The 17,556-nt window shown below is 39.1% G+C and overlaps 1 protein-coding gene across 2 annotated transcripts in view; it reads left to right on the top strand.

The window, feature by feature from the left end:
* Fgd6 (FYVE, RhoGEF and PH domain containing 6) overlaps positions 1 to 17,556 on the top strand; it is a 114,823-nt gene that overhangs the window by 87,955 nt on the left and 9,312 nt on the right. For both annotated transcript variants that reach the window (XM_047551124.1, XM_047551123.1), the window contains exons 14-19: positions 307 to 386; positions 7,348 to 7,450; positions 8,060 to 8,206; positions 9,667 to 9,769; positions 11,798 to 11,925; positions 17,384 to 17,512. In XM_047551124.1, coding sequence (XP_047407080.1) covers positions 307 to 386; positions 7,348 to 7,450; positions 8,060 to 8,206; positions 9,667 to 9,769; positions 11,798 to 11,925; positions 17,384 to 17,512 — 690 coding nt within the window. The remainder of the gene's footprint in view (positions 1 to 306; positions 387 to 7,347; positions 7,451 to 8,059; positions 8,207 to 9,666; positions 9,770 to 11,797; positions 11,926 to 17,383; positions 17,513 to 17,556) is intronic.

Raw genomic sequence — 17,556 nt, 5'->3', positions numbered from 1 at the left:
GAGAATCAAGGAAGTCTTTTAGGAAGAAGAGCCAATGAGCCTTAAAATATGGGTCTTAGGGGGCCATGGTGGGATAGGAGGAAAGGAATTCTGGCTGGAAGGAATAGTGTGACCGAAGGCCTGGATGAGGGTATTTAAATTCCTCTGAAGCATAGAGTAGATGATGGAGAATAGGAGTAGGTGAAGCTGAGTAGGAAGGTTGGTCATGGATGTCAGCAACTGAGGGCACCGGGCAACTTCAGCTACAATTCACAGATGGGATTTGCAATAGGATGAGTTTGCTCAGGTTTCTGTGCTTTCTTCCAGGTCAGAAAACCCACCCAGGAAGCATATCAGAATGAATTAAAGATTGAAAGTGTCGAACGCTCCTTCATTCTCTCAGCCAGGTGAATTTTTTAAAATATATATATATTTACATGAATTTTTGCCAGTCTCACAGTGTCAGATATCTCTAGCTTTTTTTTTTTTTTAAACACTTAGGTTATATATATTAGATTTTTTATTCCTTCTTTTTCTTTCCTAAAACTGGTTTTTTCAAAGTTGACTTACATGCACATAAATGACTGACAACTAATATAATAGTATAATAGAAGCACAAAGATAAAAATATTCCTCCAAATAGGATAATACTTTTGTAAAATGATCTTTTGCTTTACTTCTGTTTTTGTCTATAGTGCCAGGGTTCCAGTCCAGGGCCTTGCCCGTGCTAGGCAAGGCACTATACCACTGAGCTACACTGCCAGCCTCACTGATCTTTTTTTGTGTGTGTATGTGTGACTATTTCTGCATTAGTCAGCTTTCCAGCACTGTAACAAATACTGAATAGAAAGAAACTTTTAAGACAAAACATTTATTTTGGCTCACAGTTGCAGAGGTTTCACTCTGTGGTCTGTGGACCCCACTGCTATAGGGAGCATGTGGTGAAGGAGGCTGCTTACCTCATTGCAGCCAGGAAGTAAGAGGAACAGAGGAAGGGGCCAGAGTACCAATGTCCCCTTGAAGAGCACATCTCAAACCTAGCTTCATTACACTAGGCTCCACCTCTTATAAGGTTCCACCACCTCCCAGTAGCAACAAGGACCAAACTGTTAACACGTGGGTCTTTGGGGGACATTCCAGATCCACACATGGCAATTTCAAATATGTTTACAGTGAAACACAATATTAAAAAAAAAAAAAAAAAAAGGTGCTGTATAGTTTACTAGAAAGTTTTCACATTTCATTTAAAGAGATAGCAAATGTATGAGGTAGGTGTCATCTCATTTTGAAAATGAAGCAACCAAATTATAGAATAGTTGAGTTGCTCTTTAATGGATACCTAGCTGGCAAAGCCAGGATGTAATTTGAAGTCTTTTGCTTTTAAATCTCTTGTTATTTATGATACCAAATTACCTTACGCTGAAACCTGCAGTGACTTGTGTTAACCAAAACACAGTATCATAATGTAAATCAAGCATTAAGGAAAACTGAAGCTGTGTGACTCATACAGACATACCTCACTTTACTGTGCTTCACAGATACTGCATTTTTTTACAAATTGACGTTTTGTGGCAACCCTGAAATCTGTTAGTGCCATTTTTCTAACAGCAGGTGCTTATTTTATATCTCTGACTCACATTTGGACAGTTCTCACGATATTTGATTTGATTTGACTTGACTTATTTTTGCAGTGCTAGGGACTGAACCCCAGTCCTCGTGCATGCTAGATAATGCCCTACTACTGAGCTACACCACCAGCCCTCCCAATATTTTAAACTTTTTCTTTATTATTTTGTCTATGATGGTAATCTTTGATCAGTGATCTTTGATCTGTTATGCTGTTTGGGGGCACCATGAACACACCCACGCGAGATGGAAAAGTTAGTGAATACTCTTTGTATGTATTCTGTCTGCTCCATCCACCTGTCACCCTCCCCCTTCTCTCACAATCATCGGGTCTCCCTATTCACTGAGATAACAATATTGAAATTAAGCTAATTAGTAACCCTACAGTGGCTTCTAAGTGTTCCAAGTGAAAGGAAAAGCCGCACATAGCTCATTTTAAATCAAAAACTAAAAATGATTAAGCTTAGTGAGGAAGGCATGTCAAAAGCCAGGACAGGCTAAAAGTGAGTGAGGCAGGCTGTGAATGAAGAGGAAGAGTTCTTGAAGGAAATGAAAAGTGCTGCTCCAGTGAATGCTTGAATGAAAAGAAAAATTCTCCCTGTCAATAGGGAGAAAGTTTGAGTAGTCCAGATAGAAGATCAAACCTGCCACGACATTCCTTTAAGCCAAAACCTAATCCAGAGAAAGGGCCCAACTCTCTTAAATTCTTTGAAGGCCGAGAGAGGAGAGGAAGCTGCAGAAGAAAAGTTTGCAACTAGCAGAGGTTGGTTTGTGAGTTTAAAGAAAGACATGTCTTCATAACATAAAGCACAAGGTGAAGCAGCAAGTGCTGATGGAGAATCTGGACCCCGGCAAGAATCTGCTGCTAGTTATCTAAAGATCTAGCTGAGATAAAGATGAAGGTGGCTACACTGCACAAGAGGGACTTTGTTTGTTATGGGGGTACTAGGAATTGAATCCAGGGATGCTTTACCACTGAGCCCCATCTCCAGCCCTTTTCATTTTTATTTTGACACAGGGTCAAAGCCCTAACTTGCTTAGGGCTTTGTTAAGTTGCTGAGGCTGGCCTTGAGCGTGAGAGCCTCTGCCTCAGCCAAATCACTGAGATTCCAGGGAAAAAACAAAAACTGTTGTTTTTCTATTGGGGATTGAACCCAGAGGCACTTAACCACTGAGTCATATCCCCAGCCCTTTTTATTTTATTTTATTATTATTATTATTATTTTTTTTTTTTTTTTTTTTTTTTTTTTTTTTTTTTTTTTTTTGTGGTGCTGAGGATCGCATCCAAGGCCTCACGCATGTTAGGCAAGCGCTCTACCACTAAGCCACATTCCCAGACCCCCATTTTGTTTTTTGAGATAGGGTCTCACTAGGTTGCTTAGGGCCTTACCAAGTTGCTGAGGCTGGCTTTGAAGTTGCATCCTCCTGCCTCAGTCTCCTGAGCCACTGGGATTACAGGTGTGCACCATCATACTTGGACCCTGCTAGATTTTTAATGTAGATGAAAACAGCCTTATATTGGAAGAAGGTGCCATCTAGATCTTTCTAGAGAGAAGTCAATGCTTGTTTTCAAAGCTTATGGTTCTCCATGCATTCCATCCTACTATCTTTCTGCCTTAACCAGGTGGTGACTCCACTTGGAATTCGCTCCTTCATTCAGTAAGTAATATGGATCCTCTAGCCTGGCCGGGCATTGCACTAGGCATCAGGATACAGTGGGTAATTAAAAGGTCCTTCCTTCACTGAGCTTACGTTTCATTAGGGAAGCAAACACTTAGGAAACATCACCACTATTAGGTATTATTGTGATTAATAGTACACAGGAGGGTTGGAATTGTGGCTCAGTGGTGGAGCACTGGCCTGGTGTGTGTGGGGCCCTGGGTTCAATCCTCAACACCACATATAAACAGATGAATAAAATGAAAGATCCACTGACAACTAAAAAATATTTTTTAAAAATAGTACCCAGGAGAAGTCCCAGATACTCTGAAGCTATAAAACAAGGGACCTTCAGCTAGATTTTTAGAGAGAAGATAAGAGGATAGTCCCCACAGGCCTGCTGTTCATACTGACTTAAGAAGGAAAAGTAGGAGTTGGAAGAGCCTCCTAGTCATTAGGAACAATGAGTCCGAAGATCCCGAGGTGCGAGGGAGCCTGGAGTCTTCAAAGAACTGAAAGGCCAGTGTGGCATGAGCTAGAACGTAACAGGGAGAGTGACCAGCCCAGAAAGACAAGGGGTATATAGATTATGCAGAACCACCTTATGGATTTTGGTCTTTAGCTTAAGAGCCACTGGAAGCCACTGAATTGTCTATACCAGGGAATGATGTGCTGCTGATGTAGACTATAGGACATGTTTCATTGGACGTGGCAATGAAGAAAGGGGTTCTTCCTTGGGAGTCTCCAGCTTGTATGTGGTGGTATCACTCACTGTGCTGAGGAGTGGCTTGGGTGAGACGTCAGTTTAGTTTCACATGTGCACATGAAATGTGAGGAAGGTCAGCATGGAGCCCTCAGAGCAGCTTATGTAAGGATCTGGGTGTCAGGAGGAAGCTTGGGCTCCAGGTATACATTTGGGTGTCATCAGTTGGGATGATAACCAAAGCTAGGAGACCAAATGAGCCTGCACAGAAAGACTGCAGTTCCCTAACTCCTCTAATTCTTCAAGTCCTAACTTGGTCATCACCTCCGCAATCTTTCCCGACACCTAAGTGAGGTAATTTATCCCTTCTCTGTTATTTATCTGACTTACATTTGTTATATCTTACGTTAATTATTTTTCTTGTCTCAGTTAGGTGTAAGCCCTTAAAAGTGAGGTGTATTATGTGTGCCCAGTGTATCATTGAGTTCTTGGCCCTTAGTATTCTCCCAGTAAATGTTACTCAGATGCTGCAAAGTGATGTATGGTTTTTGAACCTCATGGTAGCATCCCAGTTAGTACAAGTAGTGCTGTAGATCCATCTAATGCACCAGCAATCCCTTTGATTGAAGGGTTTTTCCCCCCCCTTGATAATTCATCTCAATTAACAGAAAAATGGCACTTTCTTGATACAACTTTGCATTCTAGTTATGAACAAATTGTACAAAGAAAAGAATGGCCTGTTTCCCAATCCAAGAAAAGATGCCTATTCTTCTGCTAATCATGTTACAAAGAGAGAGCTAGAATGTCTGTCTCCTCTGGAAGCTGTGGGCAAGTGTGTGTGGTCTGTGAGGGAAGTGTTATCAAGAGCTGGTAAACAGCGCTTGGCAGACCCCTCACAGGAGAGAGCCAGGAATGATTAAATGAGAGAACAGCATATGCGACATGATTTGCACAGTCGAGTCACATTCCACATGCTCCCAGGGCTCCAGAAAAATCCAACAGCCTTTCTCAAATTAGCCATCTGCCTCTCCGCTTTCTGTTATTTCTTCCAGTAAAGAGACGGGGCGGGAGGGAGAGATGGTAATATCGCATGAATGTTTGCCTGGAAGCCTGAGCATGTGTTGCCACAGTGTAGTCCTTCAGAGAACTTGAGCAAGCTGGCAGGGACCTGGTGCCGAAGGGTTCAGTTCAAAACTACACTTTGGTCTGATACCCGCTCGTGATGTAGTAGCCTATTGTCTCTAAAGCCAGTTATCTAACATGACTGATCTTCTGTTTCCTGATCAGTAAGTGGTGATGATGGGTGGTGGTGTTGTAGAGGGGACAGGGGTGTGTGTCAGATTCGGTATCTATTCCTTAGGGTCGCTCCAAGGGTGAGGCATGACGACATTGGAAGTACTCTGTGCAGGCTGACGTGTACTCATTAGTAGATACTAGCTGTTTTAGGCAGTAATGCTAGAATAGTAGAGATAACTGAGGTAGGTTTTGTTTAGTTTAGAGAGAAGGGGGTTGTTTCTTTTTTTCTTGTTTTGTTCTTTGTATGTAATGGATATTTGGGAAATATATTTGTTTTAACATTTTATTTTGTAAACCGGATTTCTACCTTTTTATATTCCTATGACTGAATATTCTAAATGGCACTCAAAGCCATTTAATAGAGAGCTACATTTCTGAGAGTGATTATTGTATGAAAGGTGAGTAGTTTCTAGTATCTTCTTGACCTGCTCTGGGCTCTTCAAAATATAGTTCTAAGGGGGCTGGGAATATAGCTCAGTGGTAGAGTACTGGCCTAGTACATGCAATTTCCAACACTGAAAAAACAATTAAACACAGCATTGTATGTCTATATGTGTCCTTACTTATGATGGAATTTTTATGCTTAAAATTATAATGAATAATATACTGAACTGCATATTTAATCACTTGATGCATAAATCATCAAGGCTGCTTGCTGCACAGTTTTTTTTTTCTGTTCTTGTTGGGTTTTTTGGGTTTTGGTTTTTGTTTTTTTCTGGTACTGGGAATTGAACCCAGGGGTGTTTTAATCACTGAACTATGTTCCTAGTTCTTTTTATTTTTGAGACAGAGTCTTGCCAAGTTGCCCAGGCTGGCCTCTAACTTGTCATCCTCCTGCCTCAGCCTCCTGAGTTTCAGGGATTATAGGAGCGTACCACCATGCCTGGTGCTATTCAGTTTGCTAGTTTATGATTTTCTAAAGTATTTTTAAAACAAATGCAGCTATCAGGTCAAATATTTTTTTACATAGTCACAAATCCATTATGGTGAATTTTATTTTATTATTTTATTATAATGAATTTTTAAGTTGATTGTTAAAGTCTCTCCCATTCCTTCTCCCTCTCCCCATGTATGTGCATAAATCAATATATTTATTCCTACTTATGTTACTTAACGTGCACCTCTCAGCTTTGAATAGGACCAACAAAATTTTTAAATGGCTCCATAAATGTCCTGATACCTGATGATTAGGCATTATGACAGAGTTTTGGGGGGAGAGGCATGGTAGCAAAACTGCAGAACAAGAATTCCCTTTACTGGACAGGCTTTCCCTTCTTTGGCCCATTCCCATTAGTGAGTTGGAAGGAACAGAAAACCTGGTGGCCAAGTAGGGAGAGGAGCACTCAAAACAGCCACGGACTCTTTGCCTTATTAACCACTCCTTCAACATCTGTTTTACTTTTGTATTTTTTAATTTTGTTTTCAAATATTTTTTGGATATTGAGAAACCTTTATTTTTATTCATTTATTTATATGCAGTGCTGAGAGTCGAACTCAGTGCCTCATACATGCTAGGCAAGCGCTCTACCACTGAGCCACAACCCTGGCCCCATGTTTTACTTTTTTTAAAAAAATTTTTAGCATCTGTTTTATGACAGTAAAAATATACTCTCTTCACTTCACTATCCTTTCTAGAAGTTTTTGGTAATCTGTAGTAATCTAAAGGTATTTAGTATTCTGTGCCATATATATCAGTGTTTGAAACAGAATTCCTTGGAATATTTCTAAATTCTAGGATTATGTCTTGGGAAACTCTTTGGTTATGTAAATACTTATAATCGTTAATTGGATAATTAGCCCTTAAGCCAAACAAAGATACTTGTAAATTTAGGAGACTTCAGGAGCTATTTAATAGAAGGCAGTACTTTTGGAAAGGGTAAAAGCATTGCATGTGCTAAAATGCTTTGGGTTCCCTATTGCCTGCTCTGATTATTTGTTCACGTCAACCTCAAAGTTGCTGCTTTTGACTAGGAGTGTTGGAGGGTGGTGGAGTTGGTTGCCATGGGAGAACTAAAAGAAGTAAGAAAAAGGCAAAAAGTCAAAGCTGACAGCTGGTTGATGGAACCTTTTTTTGCCCCCAACAGTTCTGCCACTGAAAGGGATGAATGGCTAGAAGCAATTTCCAGGTCAATAGAAGAGTATGCCAAGAAAAGAATCACCTTCTGTCCTAGTAGGAGTCTTGATGAGGTATTGCCTTTCCTTCTTTTTTTTCCAGTGCATTTCTGTTTTTACCTTAAAGAAACATGTCACAGGAGTTTAGCAAAGCAACATGTTGCAGAGAAGGATCAGAGGTGCCTGTCTAATTTTAGCAGTAAATGTTTATCCATCTATGAATGCCTGACTGTGAGTCTGTGATAACATATAATGCACTCATTTTTTTTCTAGTTATAAAAATTATAGGGAATTTATTTATTTACTCTGTATGTGTGTCTGTGTGTGTGTGTGTGTGTGTTGCTAGGAATTAAATCCATAGCCTCATGCATGCCGAACACGTGCTTTGCCACTGAGTTATACCCCCAGTCTCCACTGTAGGAAATTTAGCAAGTACAAAATAGTTTAAGGAAGAAGCTAATCAGCTATTATCCCATTTTTAAAGTTAATTTTGCAGCAAGAGGATGTTGAGAATATAGCTAATCTTAATATTCTGAGGACACGAAAAATATAATAGCCCAAGTTTCCTCCCACTTCTTTAATGGCACCATCAGCACCGGGAGACGGCACCACTAACAAAAAAAGCCTTGATTCTGTCTCAGGCAATGTGGGTGGAGGTAATCAGAAGTCATTCTTCCTCTGCAGGCTGACTCAGAAAATAAAGATGAAGTTAGTCCCCTTGGATCAAAGGCTCCCATCTGGATTCCTGATACCAGAGCCACAATGTGTATGATCTGCACAAGCGAATTTACTCTGACCTGGAGACGACACCACTGCCGAGCTTGTGGAAAGGTCAGAGAGGACAGCCCGTCTCCATTGTGATTTCCACTCTCTACAGGCTGTGCACAGTGAGGAAGCATATTCCCCCTCAGAAACCACTGTGGTCATCACGGCATAAGAAAGAAAAAACAAAACAAAACAAAAACAAGATAGTCATGGTGGGAAAAGTGGATATTGTCTTCTCTAAATATTTAGGGATAGGGGAAGGGAAATCTTGTTAGGGGGAACTTCCCTCCTCTCACCCCAAATTTACTTTATGATGTCAGTAATAGAAACTTTCATTCAGAAACCAAAACTAACAAATCCATGATTAAATGATCCTCACATTTACAGCTAGTTATTTAAACCACCTCTCTCTACATACTAAGTATTTAGCAAGGGGAACTTTCAGTGCTCAAATGATCCCTAATGACACTTGTAGTAGTGTCATTAGTCAGCTTTCCATTACTCTAACAAATACCTGAAAAAAATCAACTTATAAAGAGAAAAAGTTTATTTGGGCTTATGGTTTTGGAGGTTTCAGTCTGTGACCAACTGGCCCCCTTGCTTTGGGCCTGTGGTGGCACATCATGGGGTAGGAGCAGAGGACATGGCAGAGCAAACCTATTTACTATTTCATGACCAGGAAAAAAATAAAAGAAAGAGGAAGAGACTAGGGTCCCACAATTTACTTGAAGGGCGTACCCTCCTTAACTTAAAACCTCCCACTAGGCCCCACCTTTTACAGGTTCTGCCACCTCCCAAGCTGGGGACCAAGACTTCCAGTCATAGACCTTTGGGGGATATTCCAGATCCAAACTATAGCATAAACCCAGCATCAGTAATGTGAGCTTAATAATAATGACATCCATGTTACTCTGAAGATTAAACAAGGTCCCATTTAGAGAGCACTTAGTACAGAGCCAGACACTCGGGAGAGGAGCATAGAAATGGTATTGCTGCACTGTGGTGGTGATCAGCTCTTGGACTACATTATTTTACAAAGTCGCTGCTCTGTGATGTGTGCCTCTCTCTTTCAAGTGTGGTACCATGTGCTAGTCCACTATATGCCTGAACTCCACGAGGATAAGTGAGAGGACATGAATGTCACTGTTTTGAAAAGTGTACAGCTGGGCACAGTGTACAGGCACAGTGCCTGTAATCCCAATGGCTCAGGAGGCTGAGACAGAAAGATGGAGAGTTCAAAGCCAGCCTCAGCAACAGTGAGGCACTAAGCAACTCAGTGAGACCCTATCTCTAAGCAAAATACAAAAAAGGGCTTGGGATGTGACTCAGTGGTTGAGTGCCCCTGAGTTCGATCCCTGGTACCCCCACCCTGCCAAAAAAACGTGAACAGTGCTGTAAGACGTAACCTACTTTGTTGTTTGGAAACAAAAGTTATTCTTTTTTTTTTTTTTTTTTTTTTTTTTTTTTTTTTTTGCGGTGCTGGGGCAAAAGTTATTCTAAACAAAATAATTGCAATGTGTTTTCAGATCGTATGCCAAGCTTGTTCATCAAATAAGTATGGCTTAGATTACCTGAAAAATCAACCAGCAAGAGTATGTGAACATTGTTTCCAAGAGTTGCAGAAATTAGGTAATGTATAAATAAAGATTTAACCAGAAATTCAGTTCTTCCCAGATGCTTTCCAACAGCCTTCTGAAAGAATCATCTTTGGTACATTGGCAGTGTTGATGCTTGCCTTGAAATTGGTATTAAGCTTTCTTAATTCATATTTTGTGGTAAATTCCAAGGAAAGTTGGACTGAAATTTGTTTTTACTGTGTGAGAATATTTTGCTAAGAAAACCCATTATATAAAATTATAGGAGTAAATGCTTAAAACAAAAGGGAACTTTATCTTGCACGTAATTTCGAAGTTTCTTGTTTCCCACAGTAAAGTGCTCGTGAGAATCATTTTCTAACTATTTACAAAGTCATCCTCTATGGAAACGTGCATGGTGGCACTTTGTTAGCCTAATTCTAGTCACTTAGACTGATTTAATGAGATTTTATTGTAGCTGTTTGAACAAATACAAAATGATACTTCATACCTGCCCTCTAGTTATTCGCGACCATCCTCCAAGCAAAGCGAATGTAGGTAGGACTATCCAAGTCTACATTTTGGGAAGGGAACTCTGATTAAATTGTGAAACATAAAGAATCTAAATCTTGAAAAGATTGTCCTTCATGTCCAGGAAAAATAGCTTCTCAACAGATAGGAATATCTAAGTAAAAAAAAAAAAAACTAGATGACATGCCATTTCAGAATCCATGTGTTTGTGAACATTACAGTCTCTGGTACATTACAGTCTCTGGAAATTTTCAAAGGAGGCACATCCCCTATTCCTTTGCCAACCTTTCTGTTCCTCCCTTTGTTCTTTGGATACCTAGTATAAACTGTAGATATACAAAATTTATCTTCAATGAACTGGGGTTGTGACTCAGTGATAGAGTACTTGTCTAGCATGTGTGAGGCACTGGGTTCGATTCTCAGCACCGCATGTAAATTAAATAAATAAATAAAGGCCCATCAACAACTATATGTGTGTGTGTGTGTGTGTGTGTGTGTGTGTGTGTGTGTGTTTGTTTGTTTTAATTGGAAGGCTGGGAATATAGCTCAGTTGGTAGAATGCTTGCCTTGCATACACAAGGCCCTGGGTTCAATCCCCACCACAATACACACAAAATAATTTGTCTTTGAATCTTCCTTTCTCATCATCCACACCTATTTGATCAGTAAATCTTGTCAATTTTATCTTAGAAAGTCTCTCTGTCTTGATTTTGTATCAGTCCTAATAAGGTTTAATAATTTCCTTGTGGGAACTCCTTGTTGCAAATCTCTCCTGGTCTTGTCATACCCAACCTAAATAACTTTCCAGGTTCCTAAGAACCAGTCCCCTTTTTTTTTTTTAACTTTCTTATTCTACAAAGCAGTTGTCATGCTGACTTCTCTGTGTGGAGCCTTCTCCTTCTCTTCTACCTGGCAAACTACTTAGGCCTCAGTGGCCAACATAAATATCTCCTTCTCTTCCTAGGGTTCCTTGAACCTCTGTGGTTCCTCATTTGTGTCCTACAGCCCCTATTTAGTACCTTGTTCACTGTAATGTTATTTGAAAAGTATCCAGATGCTAAACAAAGGTAGGTGTTTTTTAAGTCAGTAGGGAAGTTTTGGGAGATTTAACTTTTCAGTTTAGTAGTATATTCATAAGTTTCAAAATTCTAAAGGCACAAAAGGATAGTTTTTTTCCCGTGGTTTAAAGTTCAAAAAGTAGAAAATCAGGCTGGGGTTGTAGCTCAGGGGTAGAGCACTTACCTAGCAAGTGTGAGGCACTGAGTTCAATTCCCCTCAGCACCACATATAAATTAAAAAAAAAAAAAAAGGTCCATTGACGACTAAAAATATATTTAAAAAAAAAAAAGTAGAAAATCTTCAACAGTGGCAAAGTCTTCCTCCCACTCCGCTCTCAGCAATCATCTTCCTTTCCCCAGGGCCACGGATGTCATCCATTTCTCCAGCATCCTTTCATGGATATTTTCTGCAGTGGTGTTTATTGATTTGAATTAAGTTGAAGTGCAGAATGCTTATCACCATTGGCTCCATAAGTGTATCTGGTTTGTTTTAGATCGCCAGCACTTCCCTAAGATTGGATCTCCTGGGAATCACAAATCTCCTTCAAGTGCCTTATCATCAGTCTTACATAGTATTCCATCAGGGAGGAAACAGAAAAAAATCCCAGCTGCGCTCAAAGAAGTAAGTGTTTCCATTAAACTTACAATGAGATAGAGGCTGAATTATTCATATGCGCATAATATGCTGTTTTTATTTCATAAAGGAAGATGTCATTTCCCATTGCTATTAAAATATGAATTTTAATACTGGCAATGGAGATGGCTGGTTTCTTACAATCTTGCTTGGTCTCCCTTATGATCTGAATCATTTAGAAAATGGCTGTTGAAAGCTTTGGAGAACATTTTATAGCAATGATAGAGAATAACGCTAAGTTGAACACATATAAATTTTTAAAATTACTTCAAGAAGGTCTCCTTCCAAAGGGAAGGAGTTCATGGAATAATCGGGGGCTCCTTGTTAGCATTTACTGATCTACATGGTTTGTTATTTGTTGACATTCTTTAAGCTTAAAATTTTAAACAGTCATAACAGCCTGCAGGCTTTGACCTGCCAGCGATAAAATCCACAGGCATTGTTAATACACTGTCACAGTTCCTCAGTATAAGTGTCAGTCAACAAGTGCCAGAGAGCAGCCACTCCCATCATGATTAGTTTATTCATTAGTTCCTCTTGTGCTAATTTTGTAGCCAGCAGAATAGGTTGCTTTTGTTTGTTGTCCTTGCTTTGGTACTGGGGATTGAACCCAGGGATGCTTTATCACTGAGCCACATCCCTAACCCTTTTTATTTTTTATTTTGAGACAGGATCTCACTAGGTTGTTTAGGGCCTTGTTAAGTTGCTGAGGCTGGTCTGGAACTTGTGATTTCCTGCCTCGACCTTCCGAGTTGCTGGCATTATAGGTGTGCACCATCATGTGTTTCGTTTTGAGATATGGTCTTGCTATGTTGCCCAGGCTGGCCCCAAACTTCTATGCCCAAGGGGTCCTCCTGCCTCAGTCTCCCAAGTAACTGGGACTATAGGCACATGCCACTAACAACAAATCTGACTAGGGTTTTTGATTCTCAAGCTTGTTTATCACAAAGGTGTTCTATTATACAAAGTGGAAGCAAAGAACTCTAAAAATTTGATAAAGATCATGTTTCTCATGTAAAATTAAGAGTACATTCCCAGTTGAAATAATATGAAATGACTGATAACCAATCTGGTGAAATAGTAAAAAAAGGATTTAAAGTTCTAATTGTCAAGTTTTATATGAAACTGATTAAGCCAAATTAGTAAGCATCTCTGAACTATCTCTTCCATCCCTCAATTCCCAAAATAAACCTGCATTTATAACTTTGAGGTCCTTGCCATGTGCTGTCATTCACACTTGGAGTCCCAGCTACTTGGGAAGCTGAAGAGGGAGGATCCCTGAGCCCAGGAGTTTGGTACCAGCCTGGGCAACACACCAAGACCCCTTGTCTTTAAATAAATAAATAACTTTCAGGTCCTTAATCAACTGAAGTTGTTCTCAATTCTCTATAATTTTTTACTTCTCCAATGTCATGTTAGTTTCTAAATAGAATTCTTTCAGTTTGCTCCCATCTTCAGTTGAAATTCATCAGAATTAGTTACAAGACTGTTTATAGACTAGATCAGTCTAACTCTAGTCCCGTTTTATGCTTGTCTCCACCCAACCACAAAACAGGGCTTCCACGATAGCCCTCCAGTTCCTGAATGCAGCCATTTCTTCCTTTAGTCCACTAATGCTCTAAGTGTCCCCCAGACCAGCTGCATCATTATCACCTTGGAAATTCTCAGCCCCCACCCAAAGTCTACAAAATCAGAAATTCTAATGAGCATCCTGGTGATTCAGATGTGTGCTCATGTTTGAGAGTCACTTCTTTGCCCTTTACAGTCATTACTGGAGAAGTTAATATATGTATTTAAGTGCTATAAACATGAAACTGTAGTATTCTCCTTGGGAAGCTGTGTTCTTTGGTTTTGTTTTACTTAATTGAAGTGAAATTTACATAACATATAATTACCCATTTTAAAGTATACAGTTCAGTGGTATTCAGTGTGCTCACAGTGTTGGGTAACCATGATATCTTTCTAGTTTCAAAACCTTTTCATCACCCCATAAAAACAGCCTTTGTACATTAAGGGATCAGTCCCCTTTCCCCTCCTCCCACCCTCTAGCAACCTCTAATCTGCTTCTCTCTCTCTCTCTCTCTCTCTCTCTCTCTCTCTCTCTCTTTCTCTTGAGTTGCCTATTCTGGTTATATCATGAAAAAGAAATCATAGACTGTGTGACTTTCATGTCCAGCTTCTTTTCACTTACCACAGTGTTTTCAAGATTTGTCAAAATTACAGCATGTGTCAGTATTATAGCATGTATCATGCACTTCGTTTCTTTTATGTCTGAATGATATTTCATTTTATTTGTATTCCACAATTTATCCATTCATCCCTTGATGGACATTTGAGATCTTTCCACCTTCTTATAAACAATGCTGCTATAAACATCCATGTACAGATTTCTTTGGAGACATATTTTCATATATCTTAGGTTTCTCCTTAGGAATGGACTTGCTTGGTCATATGGTAATTTTATTTAACTTTTTGACAAACTGAGAAGTTTTGTTTTGTTTTGTGGTACTGGGTATCGAGCTCAGAGCCTCACATGCTGGACCAGCAACTTTACCAATGAGCTACACGTATCCCAGCCCTTATTCCAGTAATATTAGAAAATGTTTAGAAAACCCTGTTTTAGAATTACATTCAGAGCCTCAGTACCCTCAGTAATGACAGACTGCTTCTTGAGTGTTATTTTAAAAATAATTAAAACTTTTGTGAATCAGGTGGTTAAATTGGTTAACACCAATTTTATTTTTTCATGGATAATAGAAGACTATGTGTAACTATTCAGTATTATGATTTATTTTGTGTGGCTAGTATATTAATTCTAAAGGAGTAATATTTTAAGCAACATTGTAACACTTGTATTAATACATAGTAGTGTCCCTGTGCAACTATATTTTATGCAAAATCTCATTTGAGTGTTAACCATTCTAGTTGTTTTAAGAGACATGAGAGCTGGTATTACTTGGTAGACTTTTAAAGGATACTTTTTTTTTTTAAACAAGTGTACTTTCACTTAGTAGATATTTATAACAGTGTTAGATCTTAAAATTTCCACTAAACAATATATAATCCTTTTTGTGAAAGTTATGAGAAATTAATATAATTCATCCATTAATGCATAAAGATATACTTTTAAAATTCACAGGGCTAGGCAAGCACTGTGATGTATACATGTAATCCTAGCTACTTGGGAGACTGAAACTGGAGGATCAAAAGTTCAAGGCCAGCCTCAGTAACTTAGCAAGACCCTGTCTCAAAATATATAAAAATGGTTGGGCATATAGTTCAGTAGTAGAACATCCCTAGGTTCAATTCCCAGTACCATAAAAAAAACTTAAACAAAATAAAATCCATAGGGCTGGGAATGTAACTCAGTGGTAGGACTCTTGCCTAGAGTAAACAAGACCCTGGCACTACAAATACAAATATAGGTAGCCCTTCCTACCCCCATAATAGTTTTCCATAGCCGTATAACAAATTACCACAAACGTGGTAGCTTGAAATAACACGCACATATTATCTCAGGAGTCCAAGCATAGGACTTCTGCAGTGCCTTAGTTAAGATTTGGGCAGTGTTGAATTCTCATTTGGAGCCTCAACTGGGAAAGGGGCCGCTTCAGTGCTCTTGCAGGTTTTTGGGAAAATTCATTTCTTTGTTGTTGTCAGACTGAGGGTCTAGCTTCTTGCTGCTCTTTGCTGGTGGTCACTCTCAGCTCCTTGACAGTGGACCTTTCAGCATGACTACAAAGGAAAAAAATCTCTATATCCAGTTTTCTAGCTTGACGGAGTCTTATATAATATAGCATAATCAATTCCCATCACCTTCATCAGATTCTTTTATTTTTAATTTTTTATTTGTTCTTTTTAGTTACCTATGACAGTAGAATGTGTTTTGACATATCATACATACATGGAGTATAACTTCCCCTGCTTGTGGTTGTACATGATGTGGCGTTACACTGGTCATGTATTCATATGTGAACATAGGAAAGTTATGTCCGATTCATTTTACTGTCTTTCCCATTCTCATCCCCCATCAGATTCTTTTCATTAGAAGTAAGTCATGGGTCCTATCCATGCTCAACAGGAGGAAGCACAACAGTGTGATTGTCAGAGGCAAGAATCCATAGGAAGTCCACCTTAAGAGTCTGCCCATCTGGCTGGGGTGTAGCTTGATGGTAGAGTGCGTGCCTACACCCCAGGTATGATTTCCCAGCAACACACATACATAAATTATCTGCCCACCATACTTCTAATAAGGTGAATCTTTTTTTTTTTTTAACTGTTTAAAAATTTTTATTTATTTTTATGTGGTGCTGAGGATCGAACCCAGTGCCTCACATGTGCTAGGCAAGTACTCTACCACTGAGCTAAAACTCCAGCCCAAGGTGAATCTTAAATATGATTTTAAAAAAAAGAAAAAACACTTTAAATTGCCAGATTATAATCAATGAACACTTGCTATAGTTTTTGCTTAAAAATTAAAACATTTTAAAAAATAGTTGTAGATGGACACAATACCTTTATTTTATTTATTTATTTATATGTGGTGCTGAGTATTGAACCCAGTTCCTCATATGTGCGAGGCAACTACTCCACCACTGAGCTAGAGCCCCAGCCCAACATTTTCAACTTTTATAAAACAAAAATAAGCTGCTGCTGTTTTTGTTTGTTTTTTGCAGTGTTAAACCCAGAGCTATACATATCCTATGCAAGCAGCATTCTACATTTTATTTTATTTTGAGACCAGGTCTGACTAAGTTGCCCAGGCTGACCTTGAACACATGATCTTCCTGCCTCAGCCTCCAGAGAATAGCTGGGATTTCAGGCATGCTTCACCATGCCTCAGTAGCTTCTTTTCTTTTTGAAAAAAGTTTGGGGAGCAAAGATTGATCCTTAAAATCACCTCCATTAATAGAATTTTCAGTGAGAGGGCTCTTGTTGCATTGTAAGGCCCTGGGTTAGATCCCATTTGGGGGTCAGGGGATTTTCTATTTACTGTTCATCGAATGGTTTTTAGAAGTCCAAAGGGTTACTTCAGGAACAGAGTTAACCATTTAAATATATTTCCCCTAGTATTTGCAAGAAAAGCAGTACATGACATATGCAGTCCCCAAAATACATCTTCAGAAAAGCCTGGTAGGTTTTTGGATTATTTTTCTCCTCCTGCCAAACCAGGAAATACAGAGGAACCCACAAAGAAACAGAAACATACACACACACAAACATGTGCAAGCAGGATAACAGGTGATGTTCTAGAACTTGGTTCTAAGAGAAAGGGTTTTTATGCTCGTATAAATTTGTATTATAGCAGACTTTGAAAATGCACAATTTCATTCTGAAAGATTCTGTTGTTATGGTGATTGCAACTAACTCGTAATGATTACAGGCAACTTTGCTGTCTTAAAATGTGTCTGAAAACCATTAAACTATGTATGGGGCTTCCTTATAGGTATCAGCAAACACAGAAGATTCTTCTATGAGTGGCTATTTGTACAGATCAAAGGGCAATAAGAAACCATGGAAACACTTGTGGTTTGTCATAAAAAATAAAGTGTTATATACATACGCAGCAAGCGAGGTAAGATGTGAAATCTAAAGATGAGTAATTTGGGGACTTGTTTT

Source organism: Sciurus carolinensis, chromosome 4 (assembly GCF_902686445.1).
Source record: "Sciurus carolinensis chromosome 4, mSciCar1.2, whole genome shotgun sequence".
Taxonomy (NCBI): Eukaryota; Metazoa; Chordata; class Mammalia; order Rodentia; family Sciuridae; genus Sciurus; species Sciurus carolinensis.
Note: the sequence above shows the minus strand (reverse complement) of the source record. Positions and strands in the feature narration are given on the sequence as shown.